Below are 25,837 nucleotides of genomic sequence, written 5' to 3'. Positions count from 1 at the left end.
GTTATCAAAATTAGAAAGTCATCAGACCACGGAACTGGGAGGCAGGGTCCTGTCAAGTAATTGCCAGTTGCAGAAGAAGAAATCAAAACCATGTCAATTGTATGTCCTGCTTGGTGTGTTGGGACTGTTAGTACTGGACAAAAATCAAGTTGGTTGATATAAGATAGAATTTCTTTAGTATAAGTATTACTAGGTTCGTCAAAATGAATATTAAAATCACCTAAAATCAATGGATTTGAAGAGGAAGATCCAAAATCAAATAAAAGTGATTGTAATTGAGCAAAATTATCTTGACTAATAGGGAGAGGTAAATAAAGAAGAAGTACGTCTAACTTTGGTCGAGTCTGAAAAGTAAATTGAATAAATTCTATTGAAGCGTTGGCTGGGGAATATTCAATACCTAATGCTATTGAGTCGCGATAAATAACTGCTACACCTCCTCCACGTTTAAGACACCGATGATTGTAAAGAAAAGAGAATCCGGGGGGACAGGTGTAAGAAAGATAAGCTTCTTCCCCTTCAGTGAGCCATGTTTCAGTTAAACAAAATATATCATAGCCTTCCTGGACAATTAAATCTTTAAGTAAGTGATATTTGCTTTTAAGAGAACGGATATTAATTAGGCCTATTTTGACTTGCTTGGTCAATGGGCCAAGTAAGGCCACACTAGCGTTAAGAGAACCCTTTCGATGAGGTAGCAAGGGAATATATAGATGTTCTGGGAATTGAAAAGGAGCAAGTCTATTATCTGGCTTATGTGGTCGGTGCCCATTAATTACAGATATATTAGAGGAGAGATATAATCCATTTTTAAAAGACTAGTAGGGTTAGACGGGTGGAATGGTGGAAAAATTAAGAGTAAGATAAATTAAATAAATGTAAGAAATGCAGAGTGAGGCTAATACCGTAAGTACGAAAAAATGTTTAAAAGCCTTACTTTGTGGGATTGATGAATTTGCTTTGGCGCCTGGCAGTCGCGCACAAAGGAGTGCACTAAGGGGCAGGACCTGCTCCTTAAGTGCAAAACGAGCCCAGAGGAGGCTTGGGTAAAGCAGGTTCAAGGTTCAGGGGGCGGAGTCCAAAGCGAACCCAGAGGAGGCTTGGGTAAAGCAGGTTCAAGGTTCAGGGGGCGGAGTCCAAAGCGAACCCAGAGGAGGCTTGGGTAAAGCAGGTTCAAGGTTCAGGGGGCGGAGTCCAAAGCGAACCCAGAAGAAGCTTGGGTAAAGCTGTTAGACAGAAATTAAAAGCAGCATAAAAACAATATGAACAGTCAAAACTTAAAAAAACAGTTTAAAATAGTCTTAAAATCAACTTGTGCAGCGCAGCGAGGAATGTGCCTCAGGTGCTAGTCATACAATGTGAGCCAAACCCATACCATTCCATAGGCAGTTAGCTGGGACAGTCATATGAGAATGACTTACTCTCAGAGCAAGCTAAAGAATTGAAGAAGTACTTAGTGGCACAAAATTTCCAGTTGATACAAGGTATGCTGCTTGCTGTCAATATATTTGGGGTATTGTGCATATACAGTGTACAGCTGTCTGTTAATGGTAGTTAAGCCAATTAGAGTACTCTTGGGAATGCAAGTGTTTAGCAATTAGGTACAAGTGTATGATGTTATAGAAACTACATAAACATGCAGGAGTGAAGGCAACAGATAGCCATGAGTACCATACTCTGTCTAGGTGTGAGCAGTTAGCAACATGTCATAAATGTTTCACTAAAATGATATTCCATATCTTGCTAGACCAATCTAGACCAATGGGGTGTGTCCACTGCTCCCTTCTAAGTTGAGTGTTTTTCCTCCAATGATATTGCAACCAGTAGGGAGTGGTGCTTCAATATTGTGTGTTAAATCACTAGGGGCAGCCAGGCTTCCCTGGAGTCCTGCAGAACTTGCCTGTCCCTCACAATTGAAAATTTAATAATGAAACACCACCCCTCACTGACAGGATTGTAAGTGGAGGACTCCTGCTCAGCTTAAAGGGAATACCAGAAAAAGTCACAGGTTTAGAAACGGAGAAAAATGAAGGCAGATAAAGACTATATGACTTATCCAGTCTGCCCATTGACATGGATATAACCTGGACATACAGATGATTCAACTGGACATACTGGCCTCACTTGTGTATGCTGGACACTACAGACCTATATTTTCCCATAGCCAGGCCCAGCCTGTACCTTACTGTCTGTAAACATCTGCAGCCTTTGCAATGCTAACAATGTTTTTGTTTCCATTCCCTGCTGGGAGGATATCTATCCAAGGTTCTGCTGAACTGTTATCAGTGCTGTATGACTTCATATGCCAGGCACCCTGGAAACAACCCACTCAGCTGAAAGGAGTTATCTTACAGCTTTGCCAACCTTCACTCAAAACAGTTCCAGAATTTACTATTCACTGGTCCTCAGCGGGCCACCACACACTCAAAAGCTTTCATTGCGTATGGCTTTACGCTCCCACTCGTCATAGGAACCAGTTCGACTTTCAATTTATATTCAAATATCTTAATAGTTAGTAGATTTAAGGTACTTAGCTTCTAATATGCTATGCAGGGAGAGTTCGTTCTTAACATCAACATGTTTCGCCCGTTAGAAATCGATGGCTTTATCAAGATTCTTGCTCCCTCCTAATAACTTTCAAACCGCCATCATTTAAATGTGAAAATTGATGGCGGTTGAAAGCTATTAGAGGGAGCAAGAATCTTGATAAAGCCCATCGATTCTAACATGTTGATGTTAAGAACGAACTCTCCCTGCATAGCATATTAGAAGCTAAGTACCTTAAATCTACTAACTATTAAGATATTTGAATATAAATTGAAAGTCGAACTGGTTCCTATGACGAGTGGGAGCGTAATAGCCATACGCAATGAAAGCTTTTGAGTGTGTGGTGGCCCGCTGAGGACCTGTGAATAGTAAATTCTGGAACTGTTTTTTAGTGAAGGTTGGCAAAGCTGTAAGATAACTCCTTTCAGCTGAGTGGGTTATTTGATATAATCTTCATTCATAGCTTAAGTATTCTTACATAGTGCTGGTGTCTACATTTAAGGCACCCTGGAAAGCCATAAACCTTTTATAATGAGCAAGGATCTCTGCAGGACGATGTGGGTTGTAGCGAGATGAGAGAACTTGGTACCAAAACATTTGCTCCCTGTCTCTGAACCAAGTTATGGGAACCAAGCAGCTGGATTGTTGAAAGGTCACCTTTGCCAACTTTCAGCATACAAGGACACCAGATGATGCACAGAATTGTAAAACCACTAATTAGCATCTACAAAGTGATAAAGATCTTAGCGCTGGGAGAAAGAAAGTTCACCAAGAGTTCTCTGTTTCTGCAAGGGCCCCCCCCCCCCCTACTGGGAGGGAGGGGGGGTGGAGGTGAGAGAGAGGCGTAGACTGAGAGGAGGAGTTAGATATACATTATTTTATGTACCAATAGGGAATTACATAACCAGAATTCGGGGATGGACTTTTTTGGAACAAAGGAAGAATTTTCTCTGTATAAAATCACGTGTATTTTAGGTAGAGCCAGAGAGATTCACTTACTTATGCTACAGGGATCTGCTAGCCCCCTGCTAAGCATATGGGTGCAAGTTCTTCTCTCCATTGCATATTCTGAACTGACAATACATTTTTCAAATATGTCTCTGCTGCTGTAATACTGTAAGTTTTTATACTAACAATAAACGAATATTGTCTGTTTTGGAAGATATAATGCCGTCTTGTAGTTATTCCAATGAGGTTAAAAAAACAGACTTTACTTCATCATCTATGCCATCTGTTATTCCTTCCCCTCTCTTAGAGATCCTATGTACTTTTCCTAAGTTTGTTTGAATTCAGATACAGTCTTAGTCTCCACCACCTGCACTGGTGGGGGGGGGGCTATTCCACAAATTTAACACCCTTTACATCAGGGGTGCCCACACTTTTTTGGCTTGCGAGCTACTTTTAAAATAACCAAGTCAAAATGATCTACCAACAATAAAAATTTTAAAAAAACACAAACCACATTGTACGCAGAGAAAATGTTAATTATCATTTATATTCGGGTCTTTTTTCAAAGAGGTCAAGGCAGATGACTTTAAAATATGCAATGTCGCCTCAGTAATAACTATACAAAAATAGACAAATATACCCCCTCTCTTTTTGTAATAGCAGTTTTTAGCGCAGGGAGCTGCGCTGAATGCCCCACGCTGCTCTCGACGCTCATAGGCTCCTTGCTCTAAAATCCGCTACTGCGGTTTAGTAAAAGGTGGCCATAGTGCAAAATATAGACAGCAGATATAAATTCTCAAAACGGACACATTTTGATCACTAAATTGAAAATCATTTTTCCTACCTTTATTGTCTGGTGATTTCATGAGTCTCTGGTTGCACTTTTTTCTTCTGACTGTGCATCCAATATTTCTTCCCTTCTTTCTGCCTCCTGCATGCTTTATCTCCTCCAGACCTAATTCTATTCCCCAACCAACATCTGTCCTTCCATGAGTCCAACTTTTTCTTCCTCTATCCCTGCCTGCCCCCTGCCACCCGACACACTCCTTTCCCTCTCCCAACTTTTTCTTCCTCTCTCCCTGCCCCTCCCCTTTCTTTCTTTCTGTCCTCCCTGCCCCCCTTTCTTATTTTTTCTCTGTCTGTCTTTTCTTTCTGTCTCCCTGCCCCCCTTTCTTTCTTTGTCTGTCTTTCTTTCTGTCTCTCGGCCCCCTTTCTTTCTTTCTTTCTCTGTCTGTCTTTCTTTCTGTTTCCCTGCCCCCTTTTCTTTCTTTCTCTGTCTGTCTTTCTTTCTGTCTCCCTGCCCCCTTTCTTTCTTTTTGTCTCTCTCTCCCTATCTTTTCTGTCTCCCTGTTCTGTCTCCCTGTCTGTCTTTCTGCCTCCCCTTTTTTTCCTCTCCAAGCCGGAGCTGTCGTCTGGGAACATGGTCCCCAAACCACCGCCGACGTCTGGGAACAGACCAACAAGCCGCCGTTGCCGCTGAGTTTTCCTAGTTTCCTGATGCTGCAACAGGCCAGCAGCCGCTGGCCTTCTCCCTGATGTCTGACATTGGAGAGGACATTCCGGGCCAGCCAGGCAGCGATTGGCTGGCCCAGAACTTCCTCTCTGACGCAGAATTGATGTTGGGATGGGGGGAGGTGGCTTGCACGGCACTTCTGTAGGCACTGCTGGCCTATTGTGGTGTAAGGCAGTGGTCTCAAACTCAAACCCTTTGCGGGGCCACATTTTGGATTTGTAGGTTATTGGAGGGCCGCAGAAAAAATAGTTAATGTTTTATTAAAGAAATGACAATTTTGCATGAGGTAAAACTCTTTATAGTTTATAAAACTTTCCTTTAACAGTTAAAAGGAAAGATATATAAACTATAAAGAGTTTTACCTCATGCAAAATTGTCATTTCTTTAATAAGACATTAACTATTTTTTCTGCGGCCCTCCAAGTACTCTATTTTTTTCTGCAGCACTCACATTTAAAGTTCAATATCTTTTCTTTCTCAAAACTGGCACATTTCAATCACTAAATTGAAAATAAAATCATTTTCCTACCTTTGTTTGGTAATTTCATCAGTCTCTGGTTGCACTTTATTGTTCTGACTGTGCATCCAATACTTCTTCCCTTCTTTCAGCCTCCTGTATGCTTCCTCTCCTCCAGACCTCAATCCCTCCCCCAACTTTTTCTTTCTTTCTCTATGTCTGTCTTTCTCTGATTGCGTGCCCCATTTTTTGCTTTGTTTCTGGTTCCCTGTCCCCCCTCCTTCTTTCTTCCTTCCTTCCTCCGTGCCCCATTTTTTGGTTTTTTTTTTCTGGCTCCCTGTCCCCACCCCACCTTCTTTATTTCTTTCTTCCTTCCTTCCTGCCCTCCCCCATGCCACCGCCACCGTGGAATAGGCTGCTGCCGCTATCGGGAACAGGCCAAGATCTCCCTGCTTCTCTTCTGCACGGGGCCGACCAACTCTCGCTGCCCGACATCAATTCTAACGTTGGAAAGGACGTTCCGGGCAGCCAGGCAGCGATTGGCTAGCCAGAACGTCCTCTCGACGTCAGAATTGACGTCGGGCCGCGAGAGTTGGTCGGCCCCACAGGCAAGAGAAGCAGGGAGATCAAAGAACACGGTGCCGGCCTGATCCCCGATGGCAGCAGTGAGAAGGGAAGGGAAGCAGGTTGGGCACCACTGCTCTAGACGAGCCGCGAGCTGCACTCTAGGGAGAACAGTGGACTGCCCCCCCCCCCCTTGGTACGCCACTGGAGCAGCAGCGTGTCTGTCGGCTGGTTCGTTCAAAGCCGTGGGTGGCGGCTCCTTGCGAGATCCGTGCCTGCGTCTGAAGCCTCTCTGATGTTGTGACATCAGAGAGGCTTCCGATGCAGGAGTGGATAGCGCAAGGAGCTGCCAACCCGCGGCTTTGAACGAACGAGCCAGCTGCTCCTCCAAAAGGAAGAGAATGATGCCTCCAGCCCGCGGGCCGCAAATAAAACCTGGAGAGCCACATGTGGCCCGTGGGCCGCGTGTTTGAGACCGCTGGTGTAAGGGAACAGGGAAACTGCAAAGTCAACGCGAGTCGTGATGTAATCTACTGGTTGATCGTGATCAATCTTTTGACCACTCCTGCTTTACATGAAGAAGGAGGTCAGGAGGCCTGATGAGCTGGGAGCCTGCATGTCTCTCTCCCTCCTGTGAAGCAGCCGCCATTTTGCTTTCTTCCCTTCTCTCTCTCCCCCCACTCCCCCCCGGTCGAATAGCAGTGGCTCTCTTCCCAGCCTCCAGACTAACAGTGGCTGTCTCCACTCCCCTCACAGCAGCTCTCAGTGTTCTAATTTGCCTTCAGCAATGCCAGTAGTGTCAGTGCAGTGATTCACTTAGGAAGCCTTGGGGTCTTTGCTGGGTTGCATCCTGTCACTGATGATACAATATACCCTTTCCTCTAAGGCGGGCAAGACCTAGCAAAGGCCCCAAGGCTGCCTAAGTGAATCGTTGTGCTGATGCTACCGACACTGTTGCAGGAAAGTTAAAATACTGAGCTGCTGCTTCTAGTCCGGGTAAGAGAAGGTGCTGTTGCCACTAGTTGGAGGTGGAAAGGGGAGCTGTTGCTGATAGGGGTGAAAGGGAGAAGGAGAGCTAGAGCTAGTTGGGGTGGAAAGGGAAGCTGCTGCTTTTGCTGGTTGGGGATGGGATAGAGAGGTGCCACACTGGACTGGAAATGGAGGATGATGAATGGAGGAGCTGCTGATGTTAGGGGTGAAAGGGAGAAGGGGAATTAGAGCTGGTTGGGGAAAAGGAGGCACTTATTCTACTGGTCAGGGGGAGAGAGAGTTGCCACACGACTGGAAATGGAGGATGGTAAAGGGGGAGTTGCTGCTGGACAAAGGCAAAGAAAGGGAGAGATACTGCTGGATCTGGAGGGATGATGAATCGAAGTTGCAGTACACTTTTGTATACATATGTAAAGGATTCAGAGTTTAAGTCCTGGACAAGTAGGAAGGGGGGATTTGTTCAGATATGTTTGGGGGTTATATAGAAGAAAAACTGTACACTTGCACTGGTATGGTAATCCTTTATTTTTAATTTTAAAATAAAAGCAAAAAAGAAATCAAGTGGAAATAAGTAAAGAAAAAAAACAGGTAAATGGGTGTGGAGCAGGGGTAGAGTGGAGCAGGGCCAGGGGGCCCAGAAAACAGAGAATAGGTTTAAATCTGTATTCTCAATGGGGTTTCCCAGGGTTCTATGTTGGTACCGCTGCTTTTAACATATTTATCAATGATCTAGAGAAAGGAATAACTAGTGAGATAATTAAATTTGCTGATGACACAAAATTGTTCAAAGTTGTTAAATAACAGGAGGATTGTGAAAAATTGCAAGAGGACCTTGTGAAACTGGGCATCAAAAAGGCAGATGACGTTTAATGTGAGCAAGTGTAAAGTGATGCATATGGGAAAGAAGAACCCGAACTATAAATACGTAATGCAGGGTTCTATGTTAGAAGTTATTGCCCATGAAAAGGATCTAGGTAGCATCGAGGATACGTTGAAACCATCAGCTCAATGTGTGGTGGCGGGCAAGAAAGCAAATAGAATGTTAGGAATTATCAGGAAAGGAATGGAAAATAAAGGTGGAAATGTAATAATACCCTTGTATAGCTCTATGGCATGGCTGCACCTTGAATACTGTGTGCAAGTCTAATTGCCGTATCTCAACAAAGATAAAGTCGAATTAGAAAAGGCACAGAGAATGGCAATGAAAATGATAAATGGGGAAAGAAATACCTGCTCGTTGGTGACTGATAAGGAAGATTGCCTCAGTGGCTCTTTCTCCCTTTTATATTCATTTATTTAGGTGAAGGACTGGTCCCTCCCATGCCTAAAAGGTCTTGTTTTGGGTGTTTGGGACTTGGGTGAATTTTTTGGTCAGGTAATAGGGCTTAAAGATAGACGTAGTGGAGGTCTGGGCAATTAATACATCTGAACGTACAGGTAGGCCATTCTCGAAAACCCCACACACATTTTGGATGATGTTTTCCAGAATGAACATTTCCATTGTCATCATACAGCAGATGAATCCAGTGGTATTATGTCCATCAACCAGCAGGTGGAGATAGAGAGCACTGAGTTGTCCTCAGGTATATCTTGGATGCACCAGTCTCCTGGCCAACCAGTGTACTCTATCTCCAGCAGGATGGTGGATGTGTTTCTCACAGCTCCTGGATTCTACGGGTGGATTTCATAAGAACTAAGAAGCGCCATCTCCGGATCAGACCTTCGGTCCATCAAGTCCGGCGATCCGCACACGCGGAGGCCCTGCCAGGTATACACCTGGCTTATTTTATAGCCAACCCATATCTATTATATGCCTCTCTCAAGGAGATATGCATCTAGTTTGCTTTTGAAGCCTAGGACTGTCGATTCCGCAATAATCTCCCCTGGGAGAGTATTCCAGATGTCAACCACTCTCTGTGTGAAGCAGAACTTCCTGATATTAGTCCTGAACTTGTCCCCCCTTAGCTTCATTTCATGTCCTCTTGTCCGTGTCAATTGGACAATGTAAATAATCTCTGCTCTATTTTGTCGATTCCTTTCAGTATTTTGAAGGGTCTCGATCATATCCCCCACGCAGTCTCCTCTTCTCAAGGGAGAACAATCCCAGTGTTTTAAGTCGATCCTCATATTCCAGTTTCTCCATACCCTTCACCAGTTTAGTCGCTCGTCTCTGCACCCTCTCCAGCAGTTTTATATCTTTCTTTAGGTAGGGAGACCAATGTTGGACGCAGTATTCCAAGTGGGGTCTGACCATTGCCCTATAAAGCGGCATTATAACTTTCTCCGATCTACTTGAGATTCCTTTCTTTATCATGCCCAACATTCTATTTGCCTTCTTTGCCGCTGCCGCGCATTGTGCCGACGGCTTCAGGGTCCTATCTATCAGGTACACCAGATCCCTTTCTTGTTCACTTTTTCCCCAGAGTTGCACCTGACATTCTGTACTCGTATTCCTTATTTTTACTGCCTAAATGCATTACCTTGCATTTCTCCACGTTGAACTTCATCTGCCATTTCTCCGCCCATTTTTCTAACCGACACAAATCTCTCTGGAGTTCCTCACTGTCCTCCTGCGATCTGATTGCCGGCAGAGTTTTGTGTCGTCTGCAAATTTGATGATCTCACTGGATGTTCCGTTTTCCAGGTCATTGATATAAATATTAAAAAGGATCGGCCCAAGTACCGAGCCCCTGGGGTACACCACTAGTCACTTTCTCCCAGTCGGAGAACTTCCATTAATGCCCACTCTCTGCTTCCTGTTATCCAGCCATTTGCCTATCCATCTTTGTATATCTCCCTCTATGCCATGGCTTTGTAGTTTCCTGAGAAGTCTTTCGTGTGGGACTTTTGTCAAATGCTTTCTGTAAGTCCAAGTATATTATGTCCACCGGCTTTCCACTATCAATTTGCTTGTTTACGGTCTCAAAGAATTGGAGTAATTCGTCAAACTACGATTTCGCTTTCCTGAATCCATGTTGACTGGTTTCATTCAAGTCGTGTGTGTCCAAGTGCTGAATCTATGCTATCCTTGATCAGTGATTCAATCATCTTGCCGGGGACAGACGTAAGACTCACAGGTCTATAGTTGCCCGGTTCTCCTCTCGATCCTTTCTTGAAAATTGGTCCGTGACGTTCGCTTTCCTCAGTCGTCTGGTATCTGACCAGTTCTGATTGGACAGGTTTGCAAGTTTTTGCAATAACTCTCCGATTTCAACCTTCAATTTCCTTCAAAAACTCTCGGGTGAATTTCATCCGGTCCAGGGGATTTGTCACTTTTAAGTTTGTCGATCTGGTAGTATATCTGATCTAAGTTCACTTCAACTGTGGTGAGGCTGTCCTCTATTTCTCCTGTAAACAGTTTCTCCGCTTCAGGTATTGTTGAGGTGTCCTCCTTTGTAAAGACGGACGCAAAGAAGGAATTTAGTTTGTCTGCGATTTGTTTATCTTCCTTGATGTACCCTTTTCTTCCCTTGTCGTCCAGGGGTCCCACTGCCTCTTTTTGCAGGTTTTTTCCCTCTTTCACGTATCTAAGAAGGGCTTGAAGTTTTTGGCCTCCCGGGCTATTTTTTCCTCATAGTCCTGTTTTGCATCCCTCACCGCCTTGTGACATTTCTTCTGTTCATCTTTATGTTTGTTCCAGGCTTCGGTTGTCTTCGTGCATTTCCATTTTTTGAAAGAGTCCTTCTTTTCTTTTATGGCTTCCTTCACCTGTATGGTAAGCCATGCCGGTTCTCCTTTGCTTTTAGTTCTCCGATCTTTGGAAATCCTCGGAATGTAGAGATCTTGTGCTTCTGCAATAGTATTTTTTCAATAGGCACCATGCCTGATCTACTGTTTCAAGTTTGTCCACCATCTTCTCGAGTCGTTTTGTTACCATGGCTCTCATGCAATCGTAATTTACCCTTTTTAAAGTTTAAGGTGGTGGTTAAGGTTTTGGGCATGTTTCCCTTTCCGATGTCAAGTTTAAGTTTGATTACATTGTGATCACTCATTCCCAGTGGAACCATGACTTCTACTTCTGTTATCGGTCCGGTGAGACCATTTAGAGACCAAGTCCAAGGTGGCGTCGCCTCTTGTCGGCTCTTTTACCATTTGCTCAGGAAGCAATCCCCTAGCACCTCCAGGAATTTGGCCTCCTTGCCGCAGTTGGAGGCTCCTAGTTTCCAGTCTATTCCTGGGAAATTGAAGTCTCCCAATATAACTACATTGCCTGTCTTGCATACTTGTTTGATTTCCTCCATCATTTCTGAGTCAGTGACCTCCGCCTGTCCTGGGGGACGATAGTAAAGGCCAATTTTTGTATCTGCGCCATTGTGACCAGGGAATTTTGATCCAGAGGGACTCCAGCTTCTCTTTCCTGTCTGTTGTAATCATTCGACAGAATCTATTTCTTCCCTTAACACTATAGGGCATACCTCCACCCTTTCAGCCCTTCTCGATCCCTTCTATATAGTTTGTATCCCTGTAGTTACTGTGTCCCATTTGTTTTCTTCATTCCCACCATGTTTCTGTTATGCCAATTGATATCCTGTTCTCATGTCTTGCTATCGTCTCTAGTTCTCCCATTTTGTTTCCTAGACTTCTAGCATTTGTATACATACATCTAAGTTCCCTTCGTGTTGCCTTTTTGGACTTCTACTCTTGGCTGTCCTCACAGTTTCATTTACGGTATCCTTTACTGCTCCTGTGTTATCTCCCTTGTTTTGCTGTGTGGTCATCCCATCCTGTGTCTGAGTTGTCCTTCCTGCTTGTTCTCCTTTGTTGGCTGTGAGGTCCGACCTCTCTTGTGTTTGAGTAGTAGTCTTTGTTCCTACGTCGGTGCATCCTGTTGTCCGTGCCATCGGACCGAGCGGTCGACTGTCGGCTTTCCCCTGTCCTTCAGTTTAAAGCCTTCTCTACTTGCTTTCTTCTGTTGCCTGCCAAAACTCTTGCTCCTTCCTTGTTGAGGTGTAGTCCATCCCTTCTGTAGTACTTGCTTTTTATCCCCTAGAACGCCGTGCCATGTGCGCACGAATGTCGAAGCCTTCGTCTTCGCACCATCGTCTCATCCTAGCGTTGATCACTTGCAATTCCCCTTGTCTCTTTCCATATGCTCTTGGTACAGGGAGGATTTCAGAGAAGGCACCTTCACCATCCCTGATCTTTAGTTGTCTTCCGAGTGAGCGGAGCTGGCCCTTCATCTCTTCCACTGTCATACCTTCTCGCCCGCTCACATCATTTGTTCCCACGTGGATAAGCAAGCGGTGTGTCCACTCCCCGTGCGCCATCTATGATCCTGGAGATCCTGTTAGTCACATCCTTTACTCTTGCTCCAGGCAGACAGGTGACGACTCTGTCCTCTCTTCCTCCTGCGGTTGTGGCTGTCCACGTGTCGTATAATGGAGTCGCCTACGATGATCCCCATCTTCTTTATTCTGGAGTTCCTTGGGGGGCGTAGGTCACGTCCTTGGAGTAGGGCCAGTCATCTTCCTCCAATGATACTCTTGAAATTGTTTCCTGTTCTTTGGGTGGGGGGACATCTTCCTGTGCTCTCACTATTCCTCCTGGTGTGCGGTTGTCTCCTACCTCGTCTTCGTTTTCTTCTGTGTTTGCATGGGTGTCTTCTCTCTTCACATGGGTTTCCTGAGTACAGTTTTCCAGCCCTGGGATCTCTACGTGGTGTTGATGGGCTTCCTCTATGAACATTTCTAGATCCTTGACCTCGTCGTTTGGGCTGTACTCCACTAGAATCTTCTCCTGTGCTCGGATTCTGTCTTCGAGTTCCATCACTGTTCCCTCCAATAGTCTTACCTGACATTTCAAGCTATCCATCTCCATGCATCGATCGCAAATGTATGCCTGGATTCCCCGAAGGGAGGTAGTCATACATATTGCAGTTGATACAGAAGACAGGAAAGCTCATCTTCTGACTTCCTTGGGCTTCCATTTCGTGCTTCACTCGTGGGTTGTCTGAGTGATTTGTTGTGACCTACTGCTGCTCTTTTTCCTACTGATCCTACCTCCCCCTTACCTTCTGACTTCCTGACTGCAGGCTTCCTATTTGAGTGAGACTGTTTGTGTTACAGTGCCTGTGTCTTTGTGTGCTTGTGTCCCTTGCCTGCTGCTTCCTTGTGTTGCTTGCCTTGTTGTCTCTCTCGTGTGTGCTGTCTCTGCTCTACCTCACCTTGATTGTATGTGCGGGTTGGTTTCTTTTGTGTCTGTCTCTTCCTTATCTTCTGTGCTTGTCGGTTCCTTACCGGTCTGTTCTCCTCTGGTGTTCTTGAGAGTAGTGCTCGTCCCTTGCAAGGCCCTTCGCCTTCGCCGCGCGCCGAACGGCTGGGCGCCGTTGGCTCCTCCCCTTTTCAAGGGGGAGTCCGGCGCTGCCTCTGACGTGTAGGGGGTGGGCGGAGCGTACTCTCGCCGCTTTCCCGAGTCTTCGGCTCTCCTGCCTCTTGTCAAAGCTTCCCCGACTTCTCTTCTAGCTCTGACCGCCTGTGCACGCTGCTCCTTCCTTCCTGCCTGGCTGTTTGGAAAGAGGGGTGTTCTGGCACATGGCGCCAGATTTGGAGGTTACACCTGGGGCCTCCCAGCTCCCTACCTCATCCTCTTTCTTACCTGAACCAACATGGTGCCACGAGGAAAGTAAGAGGAAGATTGAAGGTAATGGAGTACTGGTTTTCACCAGGCGGTTTCATCAGCTGTTAGAAAATCTTTATCATCTTGCGTTTTTTTTTCCAATTGTTTTTTCTCCAGTTCATCTTCCATTTTCTCTGCATGTTTTCATTGTAACACTTTTTACTTCATCAAGGAGCAATGCTAGAACAGAAACTCCCATTTTCTTCATGGGAAAAGACTCTATCCCACAGGAAAGATTCAGAGTTGCCTAGGGAAATTTTCAGTTGACCACAGTGCAATGTAGAAGTAAATCAAAGAATCACAAAATAAACAAACCAACATTTTTCAAATTGGCTTATAGCTCCTATATCACAATAATAAGAATTTTTAGAACCCTTTAAAAAAAAAAAAAAATCAAAAATTCTGTCAGAATCTAACTAATACAAAACCTCTTAAACGTATCGTTCCAATAATTTTTTAAAAACTAATCACAACCATCAGTGATTTTATAATCTCATATAATTTCATTCTATTAACTTAAGTACTGAGGCCTCTTGCCTCTATTCGTTCTAAATTCATATCTGCTATTACATTCAGTATCATTCTCCGAAACAGTTATGTGAGATACAGAAGGAGATTTTACATATTTTAACTCCGTACAGATTAAATACCACGGAGTTGGAGCATAGACCTTTTTATCATTCTTAATTCTATCAGGTTTTTTTTATCACTTCTTCTTTAGAAGGACATTTAAAATCATCTTTTCTTGTCCCTCCAAATTTTTAATCTTAAACAAATTATTTTGTTTACTAAACTTATTAATGATTTGGTATGGGATATCTTCCCATAATTTCTGTAATTTGTGTCATTCCTCTATAATCTTTCTTACGAATCAAAACAAATTGACCAACACATAGATCTTCCCCAATGCATTTTTATCATATTTTGGTTTTATCTTTAATCCTGCATGATATTATGCTTCACCTGCTATTTTCCGAGCCTCCTGTAATTTTCTTTGATGAAACTGAAACCATTCATCAAGATTTTCGATACTTTTCATTTGACTGATCTATATTAAACATTTCCTCATGTGGAGTAATCTTTCTTTTCCCAGTAATAAAAATGCTGGGGTGTATCTAGTGGCAGTGTGAACAGAACTATTGTAAATCTGATTAACTTCGGAAAGGTATTTGGACCAGTTATTCTTTTTATGATCACTCAATGTTTTCAATATCTGATGCATCGTTCTATTAAATCATTCACAACGACTATTACCTTGAGGGTGATATGGCGAGGTACGAGATTTTTGTATTCTATACCAATGACAAATCCCCTTAATTAATTCAGACTCGAATGCCCTTCCCTGATCTGTATGAATTCTTTGGGGACATCCATACATCTCAATCCAATGTTTAATCAACATTCTAGCAGCTGTCCTCGCAGTTTGATTTTTTGTGGGAACAGCTATAGTAAAACGAGTGAATAAGTCAGAAATGATGAGGACACTTTGAAAACCCTTTTTGTCTTTTTCTAATAAAGTCCAGAGCAACAATTTCCAAAGGCTCTGTTACTTGGAAATTTTGTAATTTTGCTTTTTCTCTTGGACAAGTTTCCTTCGTATAAGTATACATTTTGCATTTTCTGACCCACTCATTTACATCATTCCACAAATTTATCCAGAAATATTTTTTCCTAATGTTTTTTTACAGTAATTTCAGTGGCAAAATGTCCTCCACAATTATGATATAATTTTATTATTTCGATTTTATATTTTTCTGGTACAACCAGTTGATGCTAGGAAGCACTTCTTCACCGAAAGGGTGGTCGATCATTGGAACGAGCTGCTTCAGCAGGTGATTGAGGCCAACAGCGTGTCAGATTTTAAGAGAAAATGGGATATTCATGTGGGATCTATAGGGGAGTAAGAATCAGGGAGTGGGTCATTGGTATGGGCAGACTCGATGGGCTATGGCCCTTTTCTGCCGTCAATTTCTATGTTTCTATGATAAACAGGATGTCCGTCCCTTGGGTCAAAAATTTTCTGATATGAGATATTATCTCTGATTATCAGTTTTTTCCATTGACCCCAAAGTTTTTTTACTTGCCAAGGTTGTTGGGATAATGTAACTACCTGTTCACATTTCATAAATTCTATTATTTTTGCCAGAGTTATATCTTGTCTGTGATGTTGTTGTAACTCTAAATTTGTTGTTACATTGCACACCCTGCTTGTATATACAACTGCAGACTCTTGTCCTATTCTGCTACTGGTATTTACACTCCGTACTGGGAAAGTTAAAAAATCTTTACCATCATCTAGTTCTTCTTTTTCCTCATTATCCGACAATCTTGAAAGAATATCTGCATTTCTGTTTAATCTGCCAGGTTTATATTGGATTACAAAGTCCAGTTCTGGCAACTGGGATAACCAGCACTGTTCAATTGCAGGTAATTTAGTTGTATGAAGATATTTCAAAGGATTATGGTCGGTTACAACTGTAAATTTTTTGTACAGAAGATATTCCCTAAATTTCTCTTTGGCGGCCCATTTCAAAGCAAGGAGTTCTAATTTAAAGGTACTATAATTTTTATCATTACGTTCTGTTTTTCTTAGACCTCTACTTGTCTCAGTGTAGCACCCTTTCTCTAGCAACAGGGTATAGGCTCCAGGACTTCGGCGTCTCCATAGGAAGTTTAGCGGCCTTGGTTTATGGTACTCCTACTCTTTTGGCTCCTATTCCTCTGTGACAGAGGCCTTTGGGGTGTTCTGTCGCCCTGCACTTTCATCGCGACCTATCTTTTGACAGTTCACTATGGGTCATGATGACCATAGGGTGGGCTTGCAGCTTCTTCTCATCTCTCTGTTTGACACAGGTAAAGGTATTTGTTGGCAGGTCAGTATCTTCATTTGCTTCTGACTAGCGCCAGATTCATTCAGGGGCTTGCATGTTATTCATGCAGGTCTTCCCTCTTGGGGGGTTTAGCCCTTCTTCCCTTTCTTTGGGCTTCAGGTATTTGGGATATCTGGTCCTTGCCATGCTAGTCCTCTCCAGGTTTTTGCCTGGCTTTCCCAGGTTCTCTGGTGGCCATTCTCTGGTTTGATGCTGCTATATCTCTATTCATTTTCTCTGGAGCTTAAGTCGGTTTCCTTTGGCAAATAAACACACAGCATAGTCAACGTAGGTAGACTTTATTTCTACCTGCTCCCTTTGGATATGGTCTAGCCAGTCCATACGATTCTACTTAAACTGAATTTATTTTTCTCCAGTAGTATCACGTAGACTCATTTGAGCTGGTTGGGTTCCTCTATGTGCATCCAGCTTTCTTCCATTATTATTCTCTCGGATGTGACGTATCGGCCATTCTCCATGCATCCTCAGGGACATCTTGTAAATCGCCTTGTGCCTTTCTGGGAAGGTGAGGTACAGAAATTCAGGTTCGCCCATACCTCGCCTGTAGCATTCAGGGTATTCGGGTATGAATCATTTCCTCTCTTAGGTGAGGATTTCTACTTGAATTTGTTCAGCAGTTTACCTCTTCTGCAATTCGGTTGACATTGTACTGGGGATAGCATCTTCTTTAGGTAGTGTGCCATTGCTTGTTGTGTTTACAGGCTCGATACCCTAGAACCGGGGAAGGGGGGTCTGTTATGCGGTTGTGTTTTTTGTTCTCTAATGTCATGGCTTTGCCATAGGCTAAGGACCATTGCCAGATATAGTGGATTCAGTCAACAGGAGTTTTGTATGGAGCCTTGGAGTCACAAAAGTCTGGTGCTCTGCAGACATACTATTTGTGGAGGGGCACTGAAGCGGTGTTTTCCACAGCATAGTGCTCTCAGGTGATGATTGCTCCTGCTCACATGTGCTCTGAGGGTTGGCCTCTGGATAATCGTGGAATACATACACTCTGTGTTTTTGTATCTTCTTGGACGTTTGCTGCAGGGCATGATGTGGAAGCAGAAGATTTCATAATAGCTTGCTTATTGTTCTCTAAGTGTCCACAGTGGTGGTTTGAGTGTGGGGCTACTTGGGGTGGCCGTCAGTGCATTGGGCTTGGGAGCATGGTGTGTATTTCCCTCCCTACGTTAGGACTGTTTTGGTACATCCCACTAGTCTCTGGATTCATCTGCTATTGATGACAAGGAAGGAAAAATTATGTCCTTACCTGATAATTTTCTTTCCCTTAGTCACAGTAGATGAATCCAGAGCCCCACCCTGTTGCGGTGTTTGTCGCTCTCAGGCGCGGTTTGCGCATGCTTTTTCAGATGGAGTTGCATTCTTGGTTCTTTAAAGTATCAGTTGTTCATTTAGCACATGTGAGGAAAAGGAGTTTCTTATGTTTCATATCTTTTATGTGCTTTATTTCGACTGCTCTGAGAAGACCTATACTGGTTGGCCAGGAGACTGTGCATCCAATATATACCTGAGGACAACTCAGTGCTCTCTGTCTCCATCTGCTGATTGATGGACGTAATCCCACTAGTCTCTGGATTCATCTGCTGTGACTAAAGGAAAGAAAATTATCAGATAAGGACGTAATTTTTCTTTCCCTGCTGCCTACTTTGGGCGCCTAGCACCTTAGGCCAAAAAGGGACTTAGTTTTTTTTTATTATTATGCCCCTCCATATTTTCTTGCCCACTGTCCCCATCCCATTTAATACTCAAGAAGGCACAATAGCCCCAACCATCCTTCCCACCCCTCTCAAAACTTCTATAGGCAAATAAAAAAAATTCCCTCACAAACAGCCCTTTTACCCCTAATCATCTCCCAGCATTACTCCCATCCAGTACCAACCATTCCTCAAACAAACTCACCTTGTACCCTCTCCCAATAAACATCCATACCCCCAACATTACATACATCCCTTCCACTCACATACCTTGACCATACATACACACTCACACTCCCCATAATGACATGGAAATTATAGCCTTATAGGAGAAGTTAAACTCACCTTGTACCCTCTCCCCAATAAACATCCGTACCCCCAACATTATATACATCCTTTCCGCTCACACACCTTACCCATACATACACACTCACACTCCCCCATAGCGACAATACTCGGACTGGAAAAGCGTTACGAGTGGAGTGCTGCAGGGTTCGGTGCTTGGGCCATGCTCTTCAACATATTTATAAATGACCTGGAAATTGGTATGACGAGCGAGGTGATTAAATTTGCAGACGATACAAAGTTATTCAGAATAGTGAAGACACAGAAGGATTGTGAAGACCTGCAACGTGACATAAACACGCTCGAGGAATGGGCTGCGACATGGCAAACGAGGTTTAACGTGGATAAGTGAAAGGTGATGCATGTCGGTAACAAAATTCTTATACACGAATACAGGATGTCCGGTGTGGTCTAAGAGAGACCCCCCAGGACAGAGACTTGGGAGTACTGGTAGACAAGTCAATGAAGCAGTCCGCGCAATGCGCAGCGGCGGCAAAAAGGGCAAACAGAATGCTAGGAATGATTAAGAAGGGGATCACAAGCAGATCAGAGAAGGTTATCATGCCGCTGTACTTTGCCATGGTATGTGCCCACCTGGAATACTGCACCAAGCACTGGTGGCCGTACATGAAGAAGGACATTGTACAGTCGAAAGGGTCCAGAGAAGAGCAACTAAAATGGTTGAGAGGCTGAAGGAGTTGCCATACAGTGAGAGATTAGAGAAACTGGGCCTCTTCTCCCTTGGAGAGAGGGGACATGATCGAAACATTCAAGATAATGAAGGGAATAGACTTAGTAGATAAAGACAGATTGTTCACCCTCTCCAAGGTAGAAAGAACGAGAGGGGCACTCTCTAAAGTTAAAAGGGGATAGATTCCATACAAATGTAAGGAAGTTCTTCACCCAGAGAATGGTAGAAATCTGGAACGCTCTTCCAGAGGATGTTATAGGGGAAAACATCCTCCAAGGATTCAAGACAAAGTTAGACATGTTCCTGCTGAACCAGAACATACGCAGGTAAGCTAGATTCAATGAGGGCACTGGTCTTTGACCTAAGGGCTACCGCAGGAGTGGACTGCTGGGCACGATGGACCACTGGTCTGACCCAGCAGCGGCAATTTTTATGTTCTTATATACACTGCTAGTCTCAAAAGAGCAAATAAGAGATTAAGTCCTTTAAGTAGGCTCTGTCCATTGTGGATCAGTGGTTTAGCACCTTTGATCACTAACTGCCAGCAAAAGCCTGCTAGCCACTGCTGTAAACTGAGCCGCTCAGGCTCCTTAACCAATTTGGGAGGCACTTCCACACACCTCTTTTTTTTTTTTTTCAAATGATCCCAGGCCTCAACCACTGAAGTTAAATTTGTATTCCCACCATTAATTGATACCAACTGGCCAAATGGAAAATACAGACTTAAAGATCTCAATATGTATACTTTGGAGGAAAGGTGAGAGAGGAGAGATATGATAGAGATATTTAAATACCTACATGGCATAAATGCGCATGAGGTGAATCTCATTTGAAAGGAAGCTCCGGAATGAGAGGGCATAGGATGAAGTTAATAGGTGATAGGCTCAGGAGTAATGTAAGAAAATGCATTTTTACAGAAAGGGTGGTGGATATGTGGAATAGGCTCCCAGTAGAAGTAGTGGAGACAAAAGTCTGTGTCTGAATTCAAGAAAGTGTGTTACAGGCATGCGAGATCTCTTAGGGAGAGGAGGAGATAGTGGATGGGCAGACTGGATTGGCTGTTTTGGTCTTTATTTGTGATTTATCTGTGTTTCTATATCTCCATTTATATTGAGTTAATACAGTAGATTAGAATATACAGTGTGTACAATTCAATTTTGTAGCATTGTATAAATTATACTTCCTTGTCATCAACAGCAGATTAATCCAGAGACTAGTAGGATTACATCCATCAACCAGCAGGTGGAGATAGAGAGCACTTGATTTATCTTCGGGTATATCTTGGATGCACAGCCTCCTGGTCAACCAATATACTCTATCTCCAGCAGGTTGATGGATGGGTTTCTCACAGCTCCTGGATTCTGCAGTAGATTTCGAGCCAGGCTTGGCTGCAGCTACCAGCACCAGTTTCCTGGATCTGAAAAATGGCTGCTATCGTTCTGGTTCCTAGTTTCGGCTCCTAAAGACGGAAGGCTGTTTGCTCCTGTTGCTGCGGCTTCAGTAGAGCCTAGGGGTGTTGGCATAACGTTCCAACGTTGGGGGCTACAACTTGGCCCCTACCCAGGTCCCTTCCCAACCCTCCCAGCCGATGGAGAGAAGAAACTGATGTGGTCGGAGAGTCCTTTCCCATAAGAAGAAATGCCTGACCGCGGGTGCCGGCATAGTTCCCTGTGTGCAGCAGCACTAACACTTCTCCCTTTGCCTTCTGGTAGTGCAGGAGCACAAGTGAGTACTTGGCTTATGCCTCAGTAGAGAGAAATGTGCCTGCGGCTTAGGCCTCAGTAGAGAGAAATGTACCTGCGGCTTAGGCCTCAGTAGAGAGAAATGTGCGGCTTAGGCCTCAGTAGAGAGAAATGTGCCTGTGCATGTTCCTGCGGCTTAGGCCTCAGTAGAGAGAAATGTGCCTGTGCATGTTCCTGCGGCTTAGGCCTCAGTAGAGAGAAATGTGCCTGCGCATGTTCCTGCGGCTTAGGTCTCAGTTGAGAGAAATGTGCCTGCGCATGTTCCTGCGGCTTAGGCCTCAGTTGAGAGAAATGTGCCTGCGTATGTTCCTGCGGCTTAGGCCTCAGTTGAGAGAAATGTGCCTGCGCATGTTCCTGCGGCTTAGGCCTCAGTTGAGAGAAATGTGCCTGCGCATGTTCCTGCGGCTTAGGCCTCAGTTGAGAGAAATGTGCCTGCGCATGTTCCTGCGGCTTAGGCCTCAGTAGAGAGAAATGTGCCTGCGGCTTAGGCCTCAGTTGAGAAATGTGCTTGCGCATGTTCCTGTGGCTTAGGCCTCAGTACAGAGAAATGTTCCTGCGGCTTAGGCCTCATTAGAGAGAAATGTTCCTGTGGCTTAAGCCTCAGTAGAGAAATGTGCCTGCACATGTTCCTGTGGCTTAGGCCTCAGTTAAGAATGTTTCAGTGGTTTAGGCTGCTTTAGAGAAATGTTCCTTTGGCTTTGGTCTCAGAGGAGAAAAATGTTCCTGTGGCTTGAGGCCTCAGTTGAGAAGTGGGCCTGGGCATGTTCCTGTGGCTTGAGGCCTCAGTTGAGCTGCAGGATGGGGGCCATTTAGGTGGGGGGGGCAACACCTGGACTCCCAGGTCCCTTCCCCCCCCCCCCCTGAAGAACCTGGATACCATAAGCTCACTCGTTCCGTGGGCATGGGGCTACAGAGGTCACCATTCTCTTCAAAGAGACGCCGGTGGGAGGAGTTTGTTACTCCTTTGCCAAGTAGGACAGTCGAGGCTGCTTCAGCTAGGGCGGGCAGCAGCGGGCGGTAGTAGGCCCTGAGGGCGGTCGGCCAAGGCCTTTCCCTCCTGCTGCGAAAGGGGGGGGCATCGCTGCAGTTCAGTTGTTGTCAGTCTTTCTCTCAAATGAGGGGCACCACCTCCAGCAGTGATGCCAGATGAATCCAGAGCCCCACCCTGTTGCGGGGTTTTGTCACTCTCAGGCGCGGATTCAGCATGCTTTTGACTTAAATTGCATTCTCGATTTTGAAGCTTCAATGGGGGAATGAAGTTGCATATATGTCTTATGTTTCATGCCTTTTATGTGCTTTACTTTGTGTTTTAATTCAACTGCTTTGAGAAGACCTATGCTGGTTGGCCAGGAGGCTGTGCATCCAAGATATACCCGAGGATAAAATCAAGTGCTCTCTATCTCCACCTGCTGCTTGATGGATGTAATCCCACTAGTCTCTGGATTCATCTGCTGTGACTAAAGGAAAGAAAATTATCAGGTAAGGACATAATTTTACCATCTTAAGGTTTTTGATGAAATGCCAGTTTCTTACTTTGAAGGATATCTGAGGTGTGAGATTTTATTATCTTGACCAAGAAGGTACTGTTTAGCATTATGTAATTCATTTAATGGCCTCTTTTACAAAGCCGTGCTAACAGCCCCGAAGCCCATAGAGATTTAAAGGGCTTTGGGGCTGTTGCCGTGCGGCAGCCGCTAGCGCAACTTTGTAAAAGAGGCTGTAAATGTTTTTAATTCAAGTTCATATTTATGAATATTTGTTTATATGTATTTATATCAAGAGTTCAATAATGATTTAGACCACAAATTTTTTTAATTCTTATAATTTATATATAACTTTTTTAATTTACATGTGTTCTTAGGTAATACTATTCATATGTTTTATATTAAACTATGAGAGCATTTTAAAAATAGTGTCATAATTTAATTTTATGCATTGATATTTATGTTTTAGATTAAGGTACAGATTTAAAATTTTATGATTTTGTATGTATGTTCTTTATTGAGAGCACAGATGTTTTGAATCTGTTTTCATAAGAGAACACAAATGTTTTTATTTGCTGTCAAAGTTGATATATTGCTATATATTTTTTTAGATACCTGACTGGCATTTTGCCAAAATATGTGTCATGTCAGGTCATGCCAGTAAAAGTCACCTTGGACCCCTTTCTTCAGACTGTGCTATTTGTGTTTGCTGTTTGTTCTGTGCTGTTTGGAATCCATTTTTCTTATGAACTTGAACCTCACTATTTACCCCATGACTTTCTAATTTCCTCAGAAGTTTTCATGAGGTACTTTGTCAAATGCTTTCTGAAAATTCAGATACACAATATCATTTGGCTCAATTTTATCCTTATGTTTAGTCACTTCTTTGTAGAAATGTAGTAGATTGATGAGGCAAGTTTTCCCTTGACCATGTTTGCTTTTTTATCTAATTAATCCATGCTTATGTATTGTATATGCTCCTTAATTTTGTTCTTTATTATAATCTCTACCATTTTGACTGGCACTTGACATCAGACTCACCAGTCTATAATTTCCTGGATCACCTCTGGAACCCATTTTAAACATTGACTTTACATTCCTGTCTTCTAGTACCATGCTGGATTTTAAAGATAACAAAAGAATCAATTGGACAGCTAGATGACCAAGGGGTAAAAGGGGCACTCAGGAAAGACAAGGCCGTAGCAGGGAGCTGAAAAGAATTCTTTGCTTCGGTCTTCACCAAGGAAGATGTGGAAGAGATACCAATACCAGAAATGGTATTTAATGCTGATGAGTCAGAGAAACTGAAACAAATCTCTGTAACATTGGAAGATGTAATGGGATAACTTGACAAACTGAAGAGTAGCAAATCACCTAGACCAGGTGGTATTTATCCCAGAGTTCTGATAGAATTGAAAATGAACTTACAGAGCTGTTACAGAGATTTGTTTCAGTTTCTCTGACTCATCAGCATTAAATACCATTTCTGGTATTGGTATCTCTCCCATATCTTCCTTGGTGAAGACCGAAGCAAAGAATTCTTTTCAGCTCCCTGCTACGGCCTTGTCTTTCCTGAGTGCCCCTTTTACCCCTTGGTCATCTAGCTGTCCAACTGATTCTTTTCCCGGCTACTTGCTTCTCATATATCTGAAAAAGGTTTTTGCATGTCTTTTTGCCTCCAATGCAATCTTCTTTTCTAGGTCTCTTTTGTCTTCCTTAACAATGCCTTATATTTGACTTTCCACGCCTTATGCTGTTTTCTGTTATTTTCAGCCAGATCCTTCTGCCCTTTTATGAAAGATTTTCTTTTAGCTCTAATAGTTTTTGTCACCTTTCTTGTTAACCACACCAGTTGCCATTTTGTTGTCTTCTTCCTCTTTTTATACATTGAATATATCTAGTCTGGGTTTCCATGTTGGAATTTTTGAATAACATCCACACTTGATGTAAATTTTTGACCTTTACAGCTGCTTCTTTGTGGCTTTTCTACCATTTTTCTTATGTTATCATAGTCTCCTTTTATAAAGTTAAATGTTATTGTATTGCATGTTCTGTATGTATTTACTCCAGAGATTATATCAAATCTAATTACTGTTTTCATGATATTTTTATCTTGACCATAATGTGGATGATAACATATGTGCCATATATTTTGTGTTTGGTTTTTCTTTGCAGTCTCTATAATCTCTGTAGTTCGGGATTTTCTCAGGTGTTCTGCCAGGTCACTAACAGAACAGAACTGCAGAGTTCCAGCCTCCAATATGTCAACAAGCAGTTCAGCAGCATACCCCTCAATATGACTGGCACTTTGGGAAGTGCATACAGCCTGTACCTCGGAGTAACCCTGGCTATCATGTCCAGTATTTTTATTGGCTCCAGCTTTATTCTGAAGAAAAAAGGTCTCTTAAGACTGGCTGATAAAGGAGTCACCAGAGCTGGTATGAGTGCCTGTAACTAACTCTCTCTCTCTTTCTTTCTTCCCCCCAGGAATGACTCTGTTTATGATAAGACGATTCAATGTTTTTACTGTACTAAAATCAGTTTTCTCATAGCAGATCAAGAAATCGATCACTAATCTCTTAGAAAGAAAATTTAATTTGAGTTTCTATTTATATATTACTAGTGTTTAAGCCCGTTACATTAACGGGTGCTAGAATATATGTCTGTCTGTCTCTTTCTTTCTGTGTCTCTCCCTGCCCCTGTCTCTCTCTTCCTTTCTTTCTTTCTTTCTCCCTCCCGCTGTCTGTCCTTCTTTCTTTCTGTGTCTCTCCCTGCCCCTGTCTCTCTCTTCCTTTCTTTCTCCCTCCCGCTGTCTGTCCTTCTTTCTTTCTGGTTCTCTCTCTGGCACCCTGTCTGTCTTTCTTTCTTTCTGTCTCTCTCCCTGCCCACTTGTCTTTCTGTGTGTCTGTCTTTCGTTCTAATGCGCTGCCTGCCTGTCTGTCTTTCTGTCTCTCCATGGCCCCCTTCTGTCTCCCCTCCCCCAAAGCGAACCAAGATTGCTCCCACTCCGTCCCCACCACTTCCCTGTGCAGCAGCAGCATTTCCCTCCCACCCTTCCCTGTGCAGCAGCAGCATTTCCTGCCCTTCCCTGTGCAGCAGCAGCATTTCCCGGCCATCCCTGTGCAGAAGCAGCATCCCCCCCCACACACACACACTTCCCTGTGCAGCAGCAGCAGCATTTCCAGGCCTTCCCTGTGCAGAAGCAGCATTTCCCCCCCATACACACACTTCCCTGTGCAGCAGCATTTCCCACCCTTCCCTGTGTGAGAGGCATCATTCCCCCCCACACACACACACTTCTCTGTGCAGCAGCATTTACCACCCTTCCCTGTGCAGCAGCAGCATTTCCCGGCC

At 43.7% G+C, this 25,837-nt stretch overlaps 1 protein-coding gene across 4 annotated transcripts in view; it reads left to right on the top strand.

Moving 5' to 3' along the window:
• NIPAL1 (NIPA like domain containing 1) overlaps positions 1-25,837 on the top strand; it is an 83,716-nt gene that overhangs the window by 19,433 nt on the left and 38,446 nt on the right. For 3 of the 4 annotated variants that reach the window (XM_033946023.1, XM_033946032.1, XM_033946041.1), the window contains exon 2: positions 24,659-24,921. In XM_033946023.1, coding sequence (XP_033801914.1) covers positions 24,659-24,921 — 263 coding nt within the window. Of the gene's footprint in view, positions 1-22,430; positions 22,479-24,658; positions 24,922-25,837 lie in introns of those variants that run through there. The other variant, XM_033946050.1, reaches the window with a different exon arrangement.

This window comes from Geotrypetes seraphini, chromosome 1 (assembly GCF_902459505.1).
Source record: "Geotrypetes seraphini chromosome 1, aGeoSer1.1, whole genome shotgun sequence".
In the NCBI taxonomy this organism is placed as follows: domain Eukaryota; kingdom Metazoa; phylum Chordata; class Amphibia; order Gymnophiona; family Dermophiidae; genus Geotrypetes; species Geotrypetes seraphini.
Note: the sequence above shows the minus strand (reverse complement) of the source record. Positions and strands in the feature narration are given on the sequence as shown.